General features: G+C 36.3%; 1 protein-coding gene across 6 annotated transcripts in view; it reads left to right on the top strand.

Moving 5' to 3' along the window:
• PHACTR2 (phosphatase and actin regulator 2) overlaps window positions 1–16,529 on the top strand; it is a 220,019-nt gene that overhangs the window by 101,268 nt on the left and 102,222 nt on the right. The window contains exon 1 of one of the 6 annotated variants that reach the window (XM_016119545.2): window positions 6,381–6,758. The exons of 4 other annotated variants lie outside the window; for them this stretch is intronic. In XM_016119545.2, the coding sequence (XP_015975031.1) occupies window positions 6,713–6,758 (46 nt within the window). In that variant the 5' untranslated portion in view covers window positions 6,381–6,712. Of the gene's footprint in view, window positions 1–6,380; window positions 6,759–16,529 lie in introns of those variants that run through there. One more of the 6 variants, XM_016119549.2, reaches the window with a different exon arrangement.

Raw genomic sequence — 16,529 nt, forward strand, 5'->3', positions numbered from 1 at the left:
GTATTTTTACTTTTTGTTTATTTTTATATCCCAAGTACCTGGAACAGAGCCTGGTACAAAGGTGATGTATAATAAATATTTGTTAGTTGAATGATGAACCAATCATGAATTATAATTTATAAATAACTATCATGCATATAATATAATGTAGTATAGTATAACATAATATAATATAATATAATATAATATAATACATAATATAGATAGAATGTTATATTATACAGAATACAAATATAATGAAATACAGTTACAACCCAAATGCCTATTAACTGGTAAGTGAATAAACTTGTAAGCCACACAATGGAACACTACTCAGAACAAAAGAGGACAAAATAGTGATATAGGCAGCAACATGGATGAATATCAAAAACAGTAAGCGAAAGATGCCAGATATAAAGAACCACATTTGTTCCATTCGTGAAACTGTAGAAGAGTCAAACTGTGAGCATGAAAAGCAGGTCGGTAGTTGCCTGATGCTAGCAGATGGGATAGGGATTCACCACAGCAGGACCTAACGGCGCTCTTTCGGGTTCTCGAAGTTGTCCAAAACTCGATTGTGGTGGTGGTTATGCAACATATTTACCAAAATTTATTGAACTGTTTACTTAAAATGGGTAGATTCTGGGGCTTTAAAATTATTACTCAAAAAGCTCTAAGCAATAAATAAACAAATACAGTTTATATTAATGGCATACAATCAGAATTTCATCTTTCTTTGATTTTGGAAGTACTTCATGATCTTGAAGCATCTTCAGAAAGAATTGCTGACTCTGTATTGGAAAGATTGAATTTAGCGATTAATAAAGTTCAGAGCCTTTCCTCTAGCAGCCCACTGTTCATTCTTAACTCTTGGAGGAACAGACCTCTATCCTTGCTGTAAGCCTCTATCATTTACCTGCAAGCCACGACACCCCCCCCTCCACCGTGTACAGTAGTCCCCAACTCGTGCGTGATTTCTCTTTCCACAGTTTTAGTTACCCACAACTATGATCTGAAAATATTAAATGGTAAAATTCCAGAAATAGACATTAATGAGTCACGCTGCTGCCATTCTGAGTAGTGTGATGAAATCTCGAGTTGTTCCGCTCTGTCTTGCCCAGGACAAAAATCATCCCTTTGTCCAGTGTATCCAGTCTGTATGTATGCTCTGCCTGTTGATCACTTAGTAGCTGCCTTGGTTATCAGATTGACTGGCAGAATCCCAGTGATGGAATTCAAGTAACTCTTATTTTACTTAATAATGGCCCCAAAGCCATTCACATAACTTCTATTACAGTGTATTGTTATCATTATTCTATTTTATTATTAGTTATTATAGTTAATCTCTTATTATGCCTAATTTATAAGGTAAATTTATCATAAGGGTGTGTGTGTGTGTGTGTGTGTGTATATGAAAAAAATACAGCATATATAGGGTTCTATACTATCTGCAGTTTCAGGCATCCACTGGGAGTCTTGGAACATATTCCCTGCAGATGAGGCAGGACTACTGCATATACACTGAACCCCACTTGGGTAAGATCTGTACCTCACTTATCCTCATGTCCATGTACTAGAGGAGCTGGGCTCATCCACGAGAGGTCCTCTGTGAATTCTGAATGACTAGATGATTTGCCTATAAAAGGAAATTTACAGTCATTGCCAGGCTAGATACTGTCTTGCTATGGAGCTCACATAATATTAGCAAAATCATGCATATTCTTAGAAGGACTCTTTTTTCCATCTGTACTTCAAGTTGCTATAATTAAGGAGGTAACATAAACGCTTATTCTTTTATTAAGTGTATTAAGTCCCCCCTATGTGCCTGACATTTTGTTATATTCTAAGGATGGATGTGATAGTTAATAAAACAGCGATTTGGACCTTACTCTAAGCAATTATATTCCGTAGATTGGACAGTAATTACTAAATATGTCTTTGAGGACTGTTCTCTATAGATTTTTGATCAGTCAATTAAAGATTATTAATTTTATAAAAGTGAGCTTTGTATACAGTGGATGAGTAATTTGCTTTTCTTGTGAAATGAAGTACAGAAAATTGCACACTTTTTCTCCTGGGGTGGGGGAAAGTTTTGGAAAAGGAAATCCAACACACCCCCCTCAAGGTCTTTATTTTCCAGAGTAAATCTTCCAACTGTCCAGCTCAATCACTAAGTAAGCGCACGTGAGACACGCCACACCCTCTGCACAAAGGCTAGGGAAAGGTATTTTGTTAATCCTTTTAGCTTGAACAAGCAATTGAAGGAAAACTCGGGAAATAAATCATACAAAAATATGAGAACAATAGGAAAGGAAAGCCTGTCTTACAGGTTTGTTTCCTGTTCAGTCTAATCTTTGTGGAATGTGGTTTTCTCTCCTACCAATGCTTCATATAACTGGAATGTCCAAAATTGTAAATTTTTTCTTAACCAAAATTCTTCTTCATCTGTTTATATTTTCTTGTTAAAACTAAATCTCTCAGAATTGTCAAAATAAAAGGCATAGGGAATATTTGGTTTCAGTTGCTGTAAAGTAATATTTTTCAAAGTAAACACTAGTTACATATACAGAATTTTAACTGAAAATATAAGATATGGTAAAACTTCTATTTGCTTTTTAGTAGTTATGTTTTTCTAAGTAAACTGCCTCTTACAAAATGTAGCCAAGTTTTTGGGTAATACAAAGTTTTTAAAAACCAAGTGTTCTAGTGAAATAAGGACCTTAACACTTAAAAAGTTTTGCACATCAATTTTTAGTTTTTGAGTTATATGTTTTTTTACATGATTATTCAAACCTCTTATGTTAAAACAGCCTTCTAAGTTCAAAATTTGCCCTCTAGCACCTCCAACAGAGGAAGGGAGAAAAGACAATTCTCTGCTTTTTAATAAATCTGATAATGGTAGATAGAAAGAAAATAATTGGCTAAAATGAAGCTTTAGATCATCTGTATATTTCTGTTGTTTCTTCAGACCATTGTATTTGGAAAACAAACATATACTTTTAAAAATTCTATTTGGAAGATTACTAAGTTTTAATTACTAAGTTTCATTTCCTTTTCACTAGGAAAGATTTTTCTGTGACTACGATTCCCTTTACTCAGGGGGAAATGTCAGTAATTCGCTAGATGTTCATGGCTAAGTTCAGGAATAAGGGTGCCAAGTAAGGGAATCTTCATCTGTTTGTACATGACCACTATCAGCTACCGTTGCTTCCTGAGCCACCACTGCTGTGATCCAACATCTGGGCAAAGCCAACACTGAAGTGTGCTTTCCTGTCATCTATGCCCTCAGGGAGGAAGATCTCATTCTTTCTCTCAGTCCAAGCTTAGATTCGGCCACCTAGAAAAGGTTGGCACTGAACTAAGTTACAGGAATTAGTAGTGGTGACTGTACTCATTGTAAACCGTCTTCTCTAGCCACCAAATTATATGTCTGCAATTTGGACTTTGACCTAGTAGGAAAGTTTACCACAAATAGATGCCAAAATTAGGGTTTATGTCTGCTTTTTACTTTTATCTAATAGCTATAGCGATTTCCATTCATTAGGAATACAAGTATAACTGAGTACCCCAGATGGGTGAGCTTAATAACTCCTACCTCATACTAGACAAAGTAAAATCTGTATTATAGGGTAGAATGCTTTAAAATCTCAGTTAAGGACAACCTCTTTGTCAAAAGGCGAACCAGTTTCAGGAAGGGGAAAGTCTATTTAATTCACTCAATTTAATTTCTTTCCAGAATTAAATGAATAAATGACAGAGGTACTTTTAGGAATTGAAGACTATTTAGACTGTATAGTGGAAAAATCAGTAGATGCCATCATTCTGTATTTTTAGGAAGGTTTAACATAATGATTCCTCAAATTCACTCATGGTATGATTTAATGACAGCATATTATAAGAGATGAAAGTTTGTGGTATACTGAAGCCAACTCATACAGGCCAGTTGTTAAATGTCCAGGAATTTCGCAAACCAACTGACATAAATTTTGCAAGCTGGTTGACTGCTTGCTGAATTGACCATTATAGGCATATTCACATCATGGAAACCAGCAAACACTACAAATCACAAATCAGTCTTGTCCTCTACTCTCAGACAAAACTGTTGAAATATTTAGTAGAATATCACTGGATAAGAGATTGATTCAGAAATATATACCAAAGGGCAAGACTAATGAAATAAATGTTGAAGAATTATATATAGCTTCCTCAGCGTTAGAGGTTGGCACTAATCTTGGTTAGCATTTTTATTAATTCCCTGGAAAGAAATAATAGAGAAATATCCATATTTTTTCAGATGACATTAAACATTCCCACAGTTTAAACTACAGACCCACAGGATTAACACACAAAACTCTTAGAAAACTGTGACAGCCAAATAATAGCAGATGAGCTTTAATATGCAAGAGTAAGGCAATTCGGGGAAAGTTATCTTTAAAGTACTCTTGCTAAATGATAAATGCTAACTTTAATGTTAGGACCTAGAAATAAAATTTGGGGATTTCTGTAGACTTTTTCTATGCTGATTAGTATAATTTGCTAGCTGTGATAAAAGGCTGCTTCAATGCCAAGCCCCATCAGAGGCTCTAGAAATCAAATAGAATACCTATCCCACCCTTAAGAAGAAACTTTAGCACACACTTCCTGCAGTTTTGGTTGACATGCTTCACAGATAATGTAATGGAACTAGGAAAGTTTCAGAGAAAAGTACGTAACTTGATAGGGGGATTATGGGAATCTCAGATGAGGCTAAGGTTATATTAACTAGCAAATCATGAAAGGTTTTGAAAAATGGATTTAGCTAATCTTGAAAGACTAGACTTATAGAGTACCTCTTTGATGTTTGAAATAAGAATTTGTGAAATAAATAGAGACTCAAGGAAGAGAAGTAACAAAAGCAAAAATATTGTTCCTCAAAGTTTAACTTTTGTCAATTTTTAAATATCATTATGTTTATGGATTTTAATGTGCAAAATTTAATATGTATTCCCTCTCATCAATGACCTCCGTTATTAATTAGGCTCTATCAATGGAAGAGTGAGAAGCTCCCTAACCTCAATTTAGATTGAGAGAACACTTAACCTGGGTTTGTTGTTTAAGACAACCTAAAGCAAAGAATTGGAAAAACCATTATAATTGTTTACTGTCACTGTTGAACCCTCCAGCTGGGATGTGTTCCCAAAACACAATATTTTTGCATTTTTAAGAAAATTTAATTAGGATTAATTTCATTGTTTTAATTAGAACTCACATCTTGGTTAATACTCTATTTCATTACATAAAAAAAAAAAGCAGGGTTTCTTAGGAGTGAATTACGCAAAAGGAAGTAGATAATTGACCACATTATTCTAGAGGAAAAAATCTTTCCCACAATAGAGGGTGGACTGTTTGGGTGTTAAAAAATAGGGCAACTTAATTAACTATGATGAAAAAGGCAAGCAGATGTGTTTCAAATAATAAAGCAAATAACATGAACTTTAGGAAAGCAATGATTTTCATGTTTAAAGTATTAAATAACAGATTATTTTATCAAATAAATATACTATATAGCTTTTTATAGTTTTGAGTTGAATATTTAGGAACACCTACAAAGTGAAAGCTGTAGCAAGTAACCTAAATATATTGCACTTTTTTTACTGTTTAATGAAATAGATACATTCAGAAAAGTATACAAATCACAGTATGTAGCTCAATGAATTTTCATGAAGTGAACACATTTATGAAACCACCGTCTAATGCCATATACATACATATACATATATATGGTCTAGATTACTCATCAATGATTGTAAATACCAAGAGTATTTATATTTGTTCATAATTTTTAAGAAGACTGAGATTTAACAGGATATTATTATATTAGACTTTAATTCAACTTTTAGGGAATGTTCACTTCTAAAATGAATTACTGTTGTTTTAGTTGTTTTCACCTTTTGTATATTTTAAATACTTTACCACACAGTCTCATAGTTCTCGCGGCGATTCTTTTATAATATAGGAGAGATGAACATCCTCGAGTTTTTTGGTGGTAGAGAGCAAAGTGTATACTTTATTGATGTCACACACAGATCCATCATTCAGATTTACTGTCCGACCTATGCTGTTTTTGTAAATTTTATTTGTAAAAGGGAAGATAATTTTTAAAACAAAAAATGCATACATAAGAGACATCTAACGGAGCTGCAGTGCTCCAAGCAGAATGTGAGGAAGGAACTAACCTCTGAAGAAATGAATTTTCTTTAATTAAGTACCATGACTAAATACTTTAATTCTTTTTCTTCCAGCCCTAAAGGATCATTTGACATTGAACCTTTTAAGTTAAAAGGGAGTCGCCTGAGCTCTCCAGTACCATGGGGTGGGGTGTGGTAGGGGGGGATATGCCGGTCTCACAGTCCCCGCGGGCCCAGCCCGGGACTCTCCCCTCCCCACTTCTTCGCCCCCTACTTCCCCCTCCTCCTCTTCCTCTCGCCCTCTCCCCCTCACTCCTCCTCCGTGACCCCTGACCCCATCTAATCTGCATAGAGGAATGACAGGCATCCGCTGGGCAGGATCCGCCGCGCCGGCTGCGGCCGGCCGGGCTGGGAGACCCGCGCGGGGGAGAAGGTGAGGGGGTGCCCGGCGGGCAGCTCCGCACAGACCGGGAAATGAACGCTCGGATGTCGGTCTGCGAGGGGACCCATGAGCGAAGGACCAGAGGAGCCGCGTGATCGCCGGACCTGGCCCTGCGACCCTAGACATGGGCCAGACCTCGGTCTCTACGCTGTCCCCGCAGCCCAGCAGCGGTGAGTCCCGGGGGCACGCGATGCGCTCCCGCGGCGCGGGCCGGCGCCGGGCTTGCTCGGGGCAGCTGGGGCGGTCGAGGACTCCTCGACTCGTCTGGCTCTGCCCGAACCCGCCAAGTCCCTGCGAGAAACCCGAGAGGGAGCGCTCCCCCAAACTCTTTGTCGTGGAAAAGTGGAATGCCTTTTGGGATCCAGCCGATTTTACCTTAAAGGCACAGGCTCCATTTTCTGTAGGGGATGCCTCTCTTTGGTCTTTATCTGAATTACTTCTGAGCCTGAAATTCACCAGAAACGCCATTTGCGTGTTACTGTGATTTTAAAACGCGAAACTTGGAGCGTTAAGATAAACGTGCCAACAGGTTTTTTCTATATTTATGCTTGGCTTCTGAACAGACCAGAACTGAATTCTTTCAAGGTTTTCAACTGATTTATAGTTCGTTTTTCGGAGAAGTGCTGATTACCTTCTTTCTCTTAACCTGGCAGAACGCTGAATACTTAGTAACTACTAAAAAAAAGGGAAAAGACTCGTTTCCAATGACTTTTGTTTCGTTGATGTTATTCATTTAGGCTGTAAATTTGGGGAAACGTATCTCAAGAACTCAGTTATTGAGGGCTAAAGTTCATTTCATGGAAATATGTGTAACGTTTCTGAGTTCTAATGTCCTGTCTTAAGTTTGTTTTTTTTTCTATTTTCTGAAACAAACAAACAAAAAATGAAAAGGGGAAGGAAGGTACGTCTAGCATTTCTCCACCATCGTAGGGATAAACAACTTTTTGGTGGCGTTACTTTTGATTGGAAAATGCAATGCATTTGTAAGGTACTATTTTGATGTTTTCAGTCAACAATTAAAATCTTGAAGGGGCCATTTTTGTTATTCTTAAGATATATGATACACTTTAAAAATCTTGTCAACATCAACAGGATCTTGCTGAAAGGAAATGACAAGGCACAGATGAAGGTATTTTTAATCAGCTCCAGGATGTCTTTAACTAGATGGAGTTCTATCTCCCCACATGGGTTTGTTTATACTGCAGAGCCTCACTCCCTGAAATGCTATAAGCTTTGCTGGGGCTCACCTTAATGCCCCAAGAGAAGGACCCATCTGCAAAGGAGAGAAGTCAGAATCCAAAACAGATCACACTTTTCCTTAGTGTTATAGGAACAAGGTTGTACCAGTGCTCCCTAACATCAGAGACTTCACATTGATGGATTTGGGGGATTTTTGGAAGAGGGGTTGATTTGGATCGTAATTTTCGAAAACTGTGCAAAAAAGGCTTAGTTTCCTTTGTCTTACTTTAAAATAGTGAGACTTCATTCATTTTAAGGAAGAGTTATATTTTTCAATTTCTGCACTGGCGAAGCAGAGAATTAAATCAGTGAATTAAATCAGTACTCCAGTATATCAAGGATAAAGTACTAACTTGAATTTCATTCTTTTGCCACAAAATATTGTTGGGTTTATTATTAGAAGAGTGAATTTTGCCTTTACAAAAATTAAGAAATATCCCACAAGTGATGACTAAGAAGCAGAGTAGAATGCTAAGATGTGACCGTCCTAGCTCTTACCCAATACAGCAAAAAATACACAGATAGCTATAATTTCTAATACAATGATTCATCGCATCAAGGGATGGAACAATTTATTTATACAAAAAGTCATTTAGATAAAAAATTATGCTTGACCATAAAAGATACTTCAGAGAAATATCTCATGGAATGGTATTATAATTAAATTGTATATATTGGAGTGGTCAATCCAGACATCATGAGTAGAGGGTTTTTCTATTTTTTTTTTTTTTTTTTTTAGGAAACAGGTGATAGTGGTTATGATTCAAGTTTTGGTATTGTAAAGGTAGAGTAATTTCCTCATGATACCCACTTAGGTTCTCTACTAAGTCTATTACTATTACTCCATTTCCCTGAAGTTTTGCCATCAGATTCTAAACAAAAATGAAAACGAACAACAAAAAAAAGAACATTTGGTTGTCATATCTAGGCTTTATATTTATGCTGGTGTTGAATCTGCAGCTGTGAAACCCTCTATTCTTCCAAGAATTTTGTTCACTTCTTTTTAGCTAACTATGGCTTTACAAATGGCCTGTGAAGATACTTGTTCTGTTTGAGTTCAGTAATCTACTAGTTGTTTAAGCTTAGAGTAGCTGCTAGGGATTACAATGAAGATGATTCTCATCTTAAATACTTAGTGGGGGAAAATCTGTTTGAGCCTAAGGAATCAGTAACACAGAGTGCAATTGTTGATACTTATTAACTGCATTTGGGCTTTTGTAAGAATCATCATCATAGGCTACAAGTTAGCTTGCTTTTCACTCTGTTGATTTCAGGCTGTTTTGAACCTTTTGACTTAAGGCTACATCTATTTTCTCTGGGATCTAGAAAGACCATTAATGATTATTTCTCAAAATGTGGTTAGACCCATTATTTCTACTTTTAAAAATAGCTTTATTGACATAAAATTAACATACCATAAAATTCACCTATCGAAAGTGTAAAATGCATTGTTTTTTAGTATATTTACATTATTGTGCAACTATCAATCCCTCTTCCCATCCTTCTCAACCTCCACCCCCTGATTAACCACTAATCTGCTTTCTGTCTCTGTAGATTTGCTGCTTCTGAACATTTCATATAAATGGAAGATAACAACATGTGGCTTTTTGTGTCTGGCTTCTTTCACTTAGCATGATGCTTTCAAGGGTCATCCATGTTGTAGCATTTATCAGTATTTCATTTCTTTTTATTGTCAAATAATATTTTATTGTATGTGTATACTGTATTTTATTTATCCATTCAGTTTGATGGACATTTGGGTTATTTTGACCTTTGGGCTATTGTGAATAATGCTGCTATGAACATGTACAAGTTGTTGGTGAACATATGTTTTCATTTGTCTTGGATATATATCTAGGAGTGCAGTTGCTAGGTCCTATGGTAACTCTATGTGATGTTTTAACGAACTGCCAAACAGTTTCCCAAAGCAGCTGTCCTATTTACATTCGTTCCAGCAATATATGAAGGTTTCAATTTCTCCACATCTTTGTCAACACTTGTTATTATCTTTTTGATTATAGCCATCCCAGCAAGTGTGAAGTTGAATCTCATTGTGGTTTTAATTTGAGTTTCTCTAATTAGTAATGACATTAAGCATATTTTCATGTACTTATTAGCCACTTATATATTTTTTTTTGGAGAAATATCTATTCATGTCTTTTGCTCAGTATTGATTGGGTAATTTACTTTGCTATCATTGAGTTATAAGAGTTCTTTATATATCGGATACAAGTCCCTTATCAGATATAATTTTCAAATATATTCTCCCATTCTGTGGGATGTGTTTTCACTTAATTGATACTGTAGTTTGCAACTCAAAATTTTAATATTTTGATTGTGTCTAGTTGATCTGTTTTTTTTTTTTCACTTGTTTGTATTTTTGATATCATATCTAAGAAACTATTGCTCAACCAACAGTCAGGAATTACAGTTGTGTTTTCTCTTAAAGGGTTTTATAGTTTTAGCTCTTACATGTAGGTCTGTTATATATTTTAAGTTAATTTTTACATATGGTGTGATATAGGGTTCCAGTTTCATCCTTTTGCATGTGGATATTCAGTTGTTCAGCGCCATTTGCAGAATGGACAATTCTTTCTTCATTGAATTGTGTTGGCCCCTTCGTCAAATATCAGTTTATCATATATGTAAGGATTTATTTCTGAACTCTCGATTCTTTCCCACTGACCTGTGCAGCTGTTAATATGCCACACTGTCTAGCTTACTGTAGCTTCATAGTGAGTTTTGAAACAAAAAGTGTAAGTCTTCTAACACTTCTTTTTTTTTTTTTTTTAAGATTCTTTCAGCTATTCTGGTCTCCTTGCATTTCTGTATGAATTTTACAATTAGCTTATCAACTTCTGCAAAAAAAAAATGCAGCTTGGGACTTTGGTAGGGATTGTGTTGAACTTGTAGATCTATTTGAATAATATTGCTATTTTAACACTATGAAGACTTTCGACCTATAAATATGGATATCTTCTCACTTCCCATTTATTTAGATGATTGATTTCTTTCTACAATATAATTTTCAGTGTATAAGTCTTGCTCTTTCTTTGTTAAATTTATCCCTAAGGACTTTATTGTTTTGATAATATTGTAAATGAAATTGTATTCTTGTTTCATTTTCAGAATGTCCTTTGCTAGTGTATAGATAAATAAAAACCGTACCTTGCAACCTTGCTTAACTCCTTTTTTTGCCCCAATAGTTTTCATTTAGGAGATTCTTATGTATAAGATCATACTATATACAAGATCTATACATAAGATTGTGTGCAAGTAGAGATAGTGTTATTTTTCCTTTCCAATGTGAATACCTTTTATTTCTTTTCCTTGTCTAATGTTCTTACTCATTATATAGTATAATGTTGAATACGTGTGGCAAGAGTGAACAATCTTGTCTTGTTCCTGATCTAAGTGGAAAAGCAGTCAGTCTTTCACTATTAAACGTCTTACTAGCTGTTTTTCATAGGTGCCCTTTATCCTGGGGATAAAGTTCCCTTCTATTCCTAGTTTGTGAAAAGTCTTCATTATGAAAGAGTGCTAGATTTTGTCAAATGCTTTTTTGCTTTTATTAAGATGTTTGAATGATTTTTATTCTTTATTAATATAGTGTATTACATTAATTGATTTTGGGATGTTAAACTAACTTTGCATTCTTGGGATAAAACCTACTTGGGTATAGTATATAATACCTTTTCTATTTTGCTGGATTGGTTTGCTGGTATTGTATTGAGTATTAGATCCCTTATTTCAAAGTACAGGCTAAATAGGTATGCTCTCCAATATGGTGGTTTGTCTCTAGAAAGGCTGAGACTTCCAGTATTCTCATTGCCAAGTATGGGGCATAGCAGATTGGACATAATAAATGTTTGTTGAGTATACGAATGACTCAACACTTGTTCTCAATGAACAGCCTGACTGCTTTAAGCCAGTGACCGATTATGTGAATGAGAGATATGTATTATTTTTATTCTTTTTTACTTCAAGAATTGCGTGTTACTCTGGTTCTGTTTTCTGAAGGGTGGTGTCTAAATCTAGTAGATACGTCTTCAGGTCTTCTTTAGCCGCACCCCACCCCCAGACAAAGCCACTCTTCTCATTTTTAGGAGACAAGAGAATACAGTGGACAAATAAATATTCAGGATCACACATAGGCTCTGATAGAACCTATGTCTATTTGTGTTTCTGGGTTTCCATATTTTGGTTGGGGCCTTACATTTGTCTTGCCCGGGATATTTACCCATTTCCTTGTAAACCCTGTATAAAAAGAAATCATTAAGGCAAAAATGGAGAGTTTGTTTTCCTTAATGAAAATAACATGCACATGGTCAAAAGTCAAACTTTACAAGAAAGTTGAGGATAAAAATGAATTTATTCCCTCTTGGACCCTCATTCTCTTCCCAGTTATAATTCTATAACTTTTTTTTTTCATTCATGTATCTATCTTTATCGAAACACAAGGAAGACATATCATACTTCTGATCTAGGCTTTGATTTTTTTTCATGTAATATAACTTGAAAATATTTTCACATTTATATATTTGATCCCATAAACAAACAATATTATAAATGGATATATCATAATTTCTTTAAAATAACTCCAGCATGTTTTTGTATTTTATATTTGCATTTTTATATTGTTTCTGGGTTCTTTTGTGTGTGGGTACTACATAAACAATGCTGAAATGAACATCCTTATCTAAACATCTTGAACTAAATGTACCAGTAAAATCCTAGCAGTGGGATCGCTGGGTCAGAACATTTGTATATTTTATTTTGATAGACCTGAATTATGCTGAGAGAGGCTGGATTAGTGTCTGTATCCACTATATATAAGAATTCCTTTTTCTGCACTCTCTCCCACAGTGCTGCTCGTTAGGACCATATGATACTTTGTGAGAAATAGAAGTCATGCCCCCTGGTGAGGCAGTTTTCAGGCTTAACGAATGGAACATTAGCAGATTCAGTCCCAACTCCCTCTTGCCTAGATGTCCTTGCGCAGTCGATGCTCTGTGCAACTGTACATGACCACAGTGTTATGCATAATTAACGCTTAAAATTCTTTGTTAATCTATTTGTAAAAAATGATGTCTTTCGATTATGAGTGAAGGTAGGCATTTGTATTTCTTTTTCTCTCAATTGCCTAATTATAGCCTTTCCTCATTTTATGTTTCCTTTCTTTATAGATCTGTATGTTAAGGAGATTAACCTTATGTTTATCATATATTGTAAATGTTCTTCTTTATCTTATTTCTTACGTTTGCTTGTTTACATTTAAAATGTTAAATTTTTATGAAGTCAAATCTATCAGTTCTTTCTCTTACAAACTAGTTATTAAGAAACATGCTATCTTTTGCTGTTTTTCTCATATTTGAATATCTGCTCTCTGCTAATTTATTCTAATTTAAAGTAAGAGGTTTAATAATATTAAAAATTTAAACTTCTGCGTGGCAAAAAACACCATCGACAAATTGACAAAGAGTATTATAAAGTTCACAAAATATTTGCATTGTACAAGGAAAGCAATGATTAATATCTTAAAGTAGTAAGACCTCTTTAAAATCAGTAAGAAAAAGGTAAAAACTCATGGAAAAACAAGTGAATAACATAAACAGGCATTTTTCAAAATATCTGATGGCTGTTAATGTGACCTCATTATGGATCAGGAACTATTCTAAGTGTTTGCTTGCTCGAATTAACTTTTTAACCTTCACAACATCCATTTAGGGTAACTATTAAAATCCCCATTTACAGGCAGGAAAGACCAAAGCATGAGGTAAGTAACTTGCCCATATTACTTAACCAAAGAAGGAACGTAAGTGACCAATTGGCACATTGAATAAATTAAATGGAAACAAAACAAAAAAACATGCCACGATCACCTGTGGATTTAGCAAAGATTAAAAGGAATGATTGCCAGGAGATAGTTGTTTTTCAGTAGTTTAAATTGGTACAGCCTATAAGGAGAACAGCTTGATAATATATATTAAAAATCTTAAAATATGCATACACTTACACCCAGCAGTTCCACTTCTAGAAGCGTATTGTGATGGAAATAATCACTTGCTCACTGGAACAATGTTTATCAAAAGCAAAAATAGTCAAACAGCAAGAGATTTTGTTTAATTAAACATTTTAGTCATGTAATAGTATAAACCCATTTAAAAAGGATGTAAAAATTTTTTGAAAAGTGATTTTCACAAATAATACCAAATGTGAAATGGGAGGTTTAAAGTAATATTCTATTTTTAAAACATGCATAAAGAAAAGAGAGCAAAGTAGGGGAGGAGGAGGAAGGAAGACGGGAAATTCATTTACATGGAGGTAGTGTGGCAGTCATGGCTTTGCCCTGCCTTGGACGTGGTCAAAGCCAGAACTTCCATATCCAGTGTCCACCTGGAGCGCCACTGGAATTAAAGCCATGGGCTAACCTGCAACTCTACAACTATGCGAGCTTTTCTCTAGCTCTCATGGAATCAGACTCAGTTTTCAATTCAATGGAAACACTGATGGAAAACATCAGTTTTATTTATTTTTCTTTTGGATTCAATAATAAAAGCAAAAATACAGGTTCTAATATAGCCATCTTTTTAGGTATAATTTTCCTCTTCGTCTGTTTGATCACAGTGCAAATGTCAGTCGGAGAGAAAGAAAATGAGCAAAAATTTGAACTTCAGTTAATTCTCTTTGGTCCATAGCTCATTAGGTCTGTTAATGAGTAATATTCCAAATAGTTTTAGCTTGAATTTATTTTATCTTCAGCAGTCTGAAAGGATAACAACCAAGGGGCAAGTCAGACTTCACCTTTTGCCTACTTAGCGCAGTGGGGAAGGAGATAAGAACCCCGGATTTTTGATCCTCTAATTAAGCCTCTTTGATTTGAATAGAAGAAAGGTTCTAACATGTTTTCTTTTCTTGAAGGGCTTTAGTGTACCAGGCTGACTGTGAGTCTATTCTTGGGAGTAAAGATTCCGGTTTAGTGAAGACTCAACTTACGTAAAAGTGATACTGAGGCAGAAATAGTCTTCAGAAAATAAACATTTCTTGGTCCCATTCCCCCAGCCCCTGCTTGAATGAAAAACAAAACAATGGGTTTGTTCCCCAGAAGGGAATGGACAAATGGCATTACTTTTAAAAATTTGGTCTAACCATCATCATTTATGCTCGTAAACTACCCTACCCTTTATTTTCATTTCAAGGGGCTAGATGTTTTTATTCATATAAACCTGGCAAGAATAACATTCCAACCCTCGACACTAAGGAAATTTTGGCTGACGAAGGATTGAAGTGGTATTTTGTTTAAGAATATTCTGGAAAACTGTACTGGCATGTGCTTGGCACATATATCCCTGAAATCTGCTCATTTCGTGAGGCGATATGAAGGAGGAGAAAGAGTGGTGCCTTCATCCAACGATCAGTTCCTAAATGAAAATAATCACGTGGGAGGTGCGGTGGCAGGCCGTGGGGGAAGAGTCGAAGACCCACGGGGGACTGAGTCTACAAGGCCCTAAGTGGAGGTGTGCAGAAATGAGGGTGGAAGGGAAGGACCCCCCAGAGAACTGTGGTGACAAATCAGAGAAGCTGGAAAGTATCGAAGGGGCACAAGAATTCAGGCTCTGAGGTGGGAAAGGGTGGAAGGCAAGACTGTCAGTCACAGGCGGTAGGAACCACTGTTTTTTTTATCAAATGAGAGAAATGATCAGATCTTCGTTTCAAGGGGGCGAATCTGCCTGCTGTGTGCAGTATTGATTTGGTAGGGAAGGCTGAAGGCAGGACCAAAAGGTAGGCAGCAACAATTCAGCAAGGTGAAATGAATGCCTGGCTGACTGGGGAGGTAGCTAGAGAAACGGGAGAAGGGTAATGCCCAAATTTGTATCTGCATCTCTGCCGTCTTACTGCCCAGGTTCAAATATGCAACTGCCTCTTTGGCAGGTCTGCTTGTATCCTTAAAGGGGGGCTCACAGGTTAAGGTCTGAACAGAAGACTTGATTTTACCCTCCGTAATGATGCTTCACTCAACTTCCTACACTTCACCAAATGATACCTCTAATCACTGACTCGTTCTAGCCAGAAATCCTGGGGTCATCCTTGAGTCTTCCCTGACCCCTCCACACTGATCCATGAGCATGTCCTGTCTGTCTTTCTTCCAAAATGTGTCTCATGTCTACTCACTTTTCTCTGTCTCTATTGCCACCATCCAAGCCCTGGCCATCCGTTGCACAGAGAACTGTGGTAGATTCGAGCAGGTCTCTTGCTTCTGTTCTCAACCTTCTGCAATTAATTTTACATGCAACATCTAAAGTAGTTTTTAAAACACAAATCATGACACTTCCTTACTCAAAATCTTCCTTTGTCTTCCCATTGCACTTAGAATGAAATCCAGATTTTATACTGCAGCCCTCAAGGCCATACATGATCCCTGATCCCGCCCACCTCTCCGACTTCATCTCCCACTACTTTGCCTCCCACCCCAATCCCACCCCCGTATTACAACTTTACTCTCTTTTTCAGTCATCAAACAAGCCTGGCTCATTCTTACCTGTGACCTTGGCTGTTGCTCCGTTTGTCCAGGACATCTGGGACACTCTTCCCCTGCCTCTTTACAAAGCTGGTTCCTTGTCTCAGCTCTAGTAACACCCCCTTCATAGAGACCTTGCCTTCCCACCCCTCTTCAGAATAGCCTGCCCATCGCTCAGTCACAC

This window comes from Rousettus aegyptiacus, unplaced genomic scaffold (genome assembly GCF_014176215.1).
Source record: "Rousettus aegyptiacus isolate mRouAeg1 unplaced genomic scaffold, mRouAeg1.p scaffold_m13_p_1, whole genome shotgun sequence".
Taxonomy (NCBI): Eukaryota; Metazoa; Chordata; class Mammalia; order Chiroptera; family Pteropodidae; genus Rousettus; species Rousettus aegyptiacus.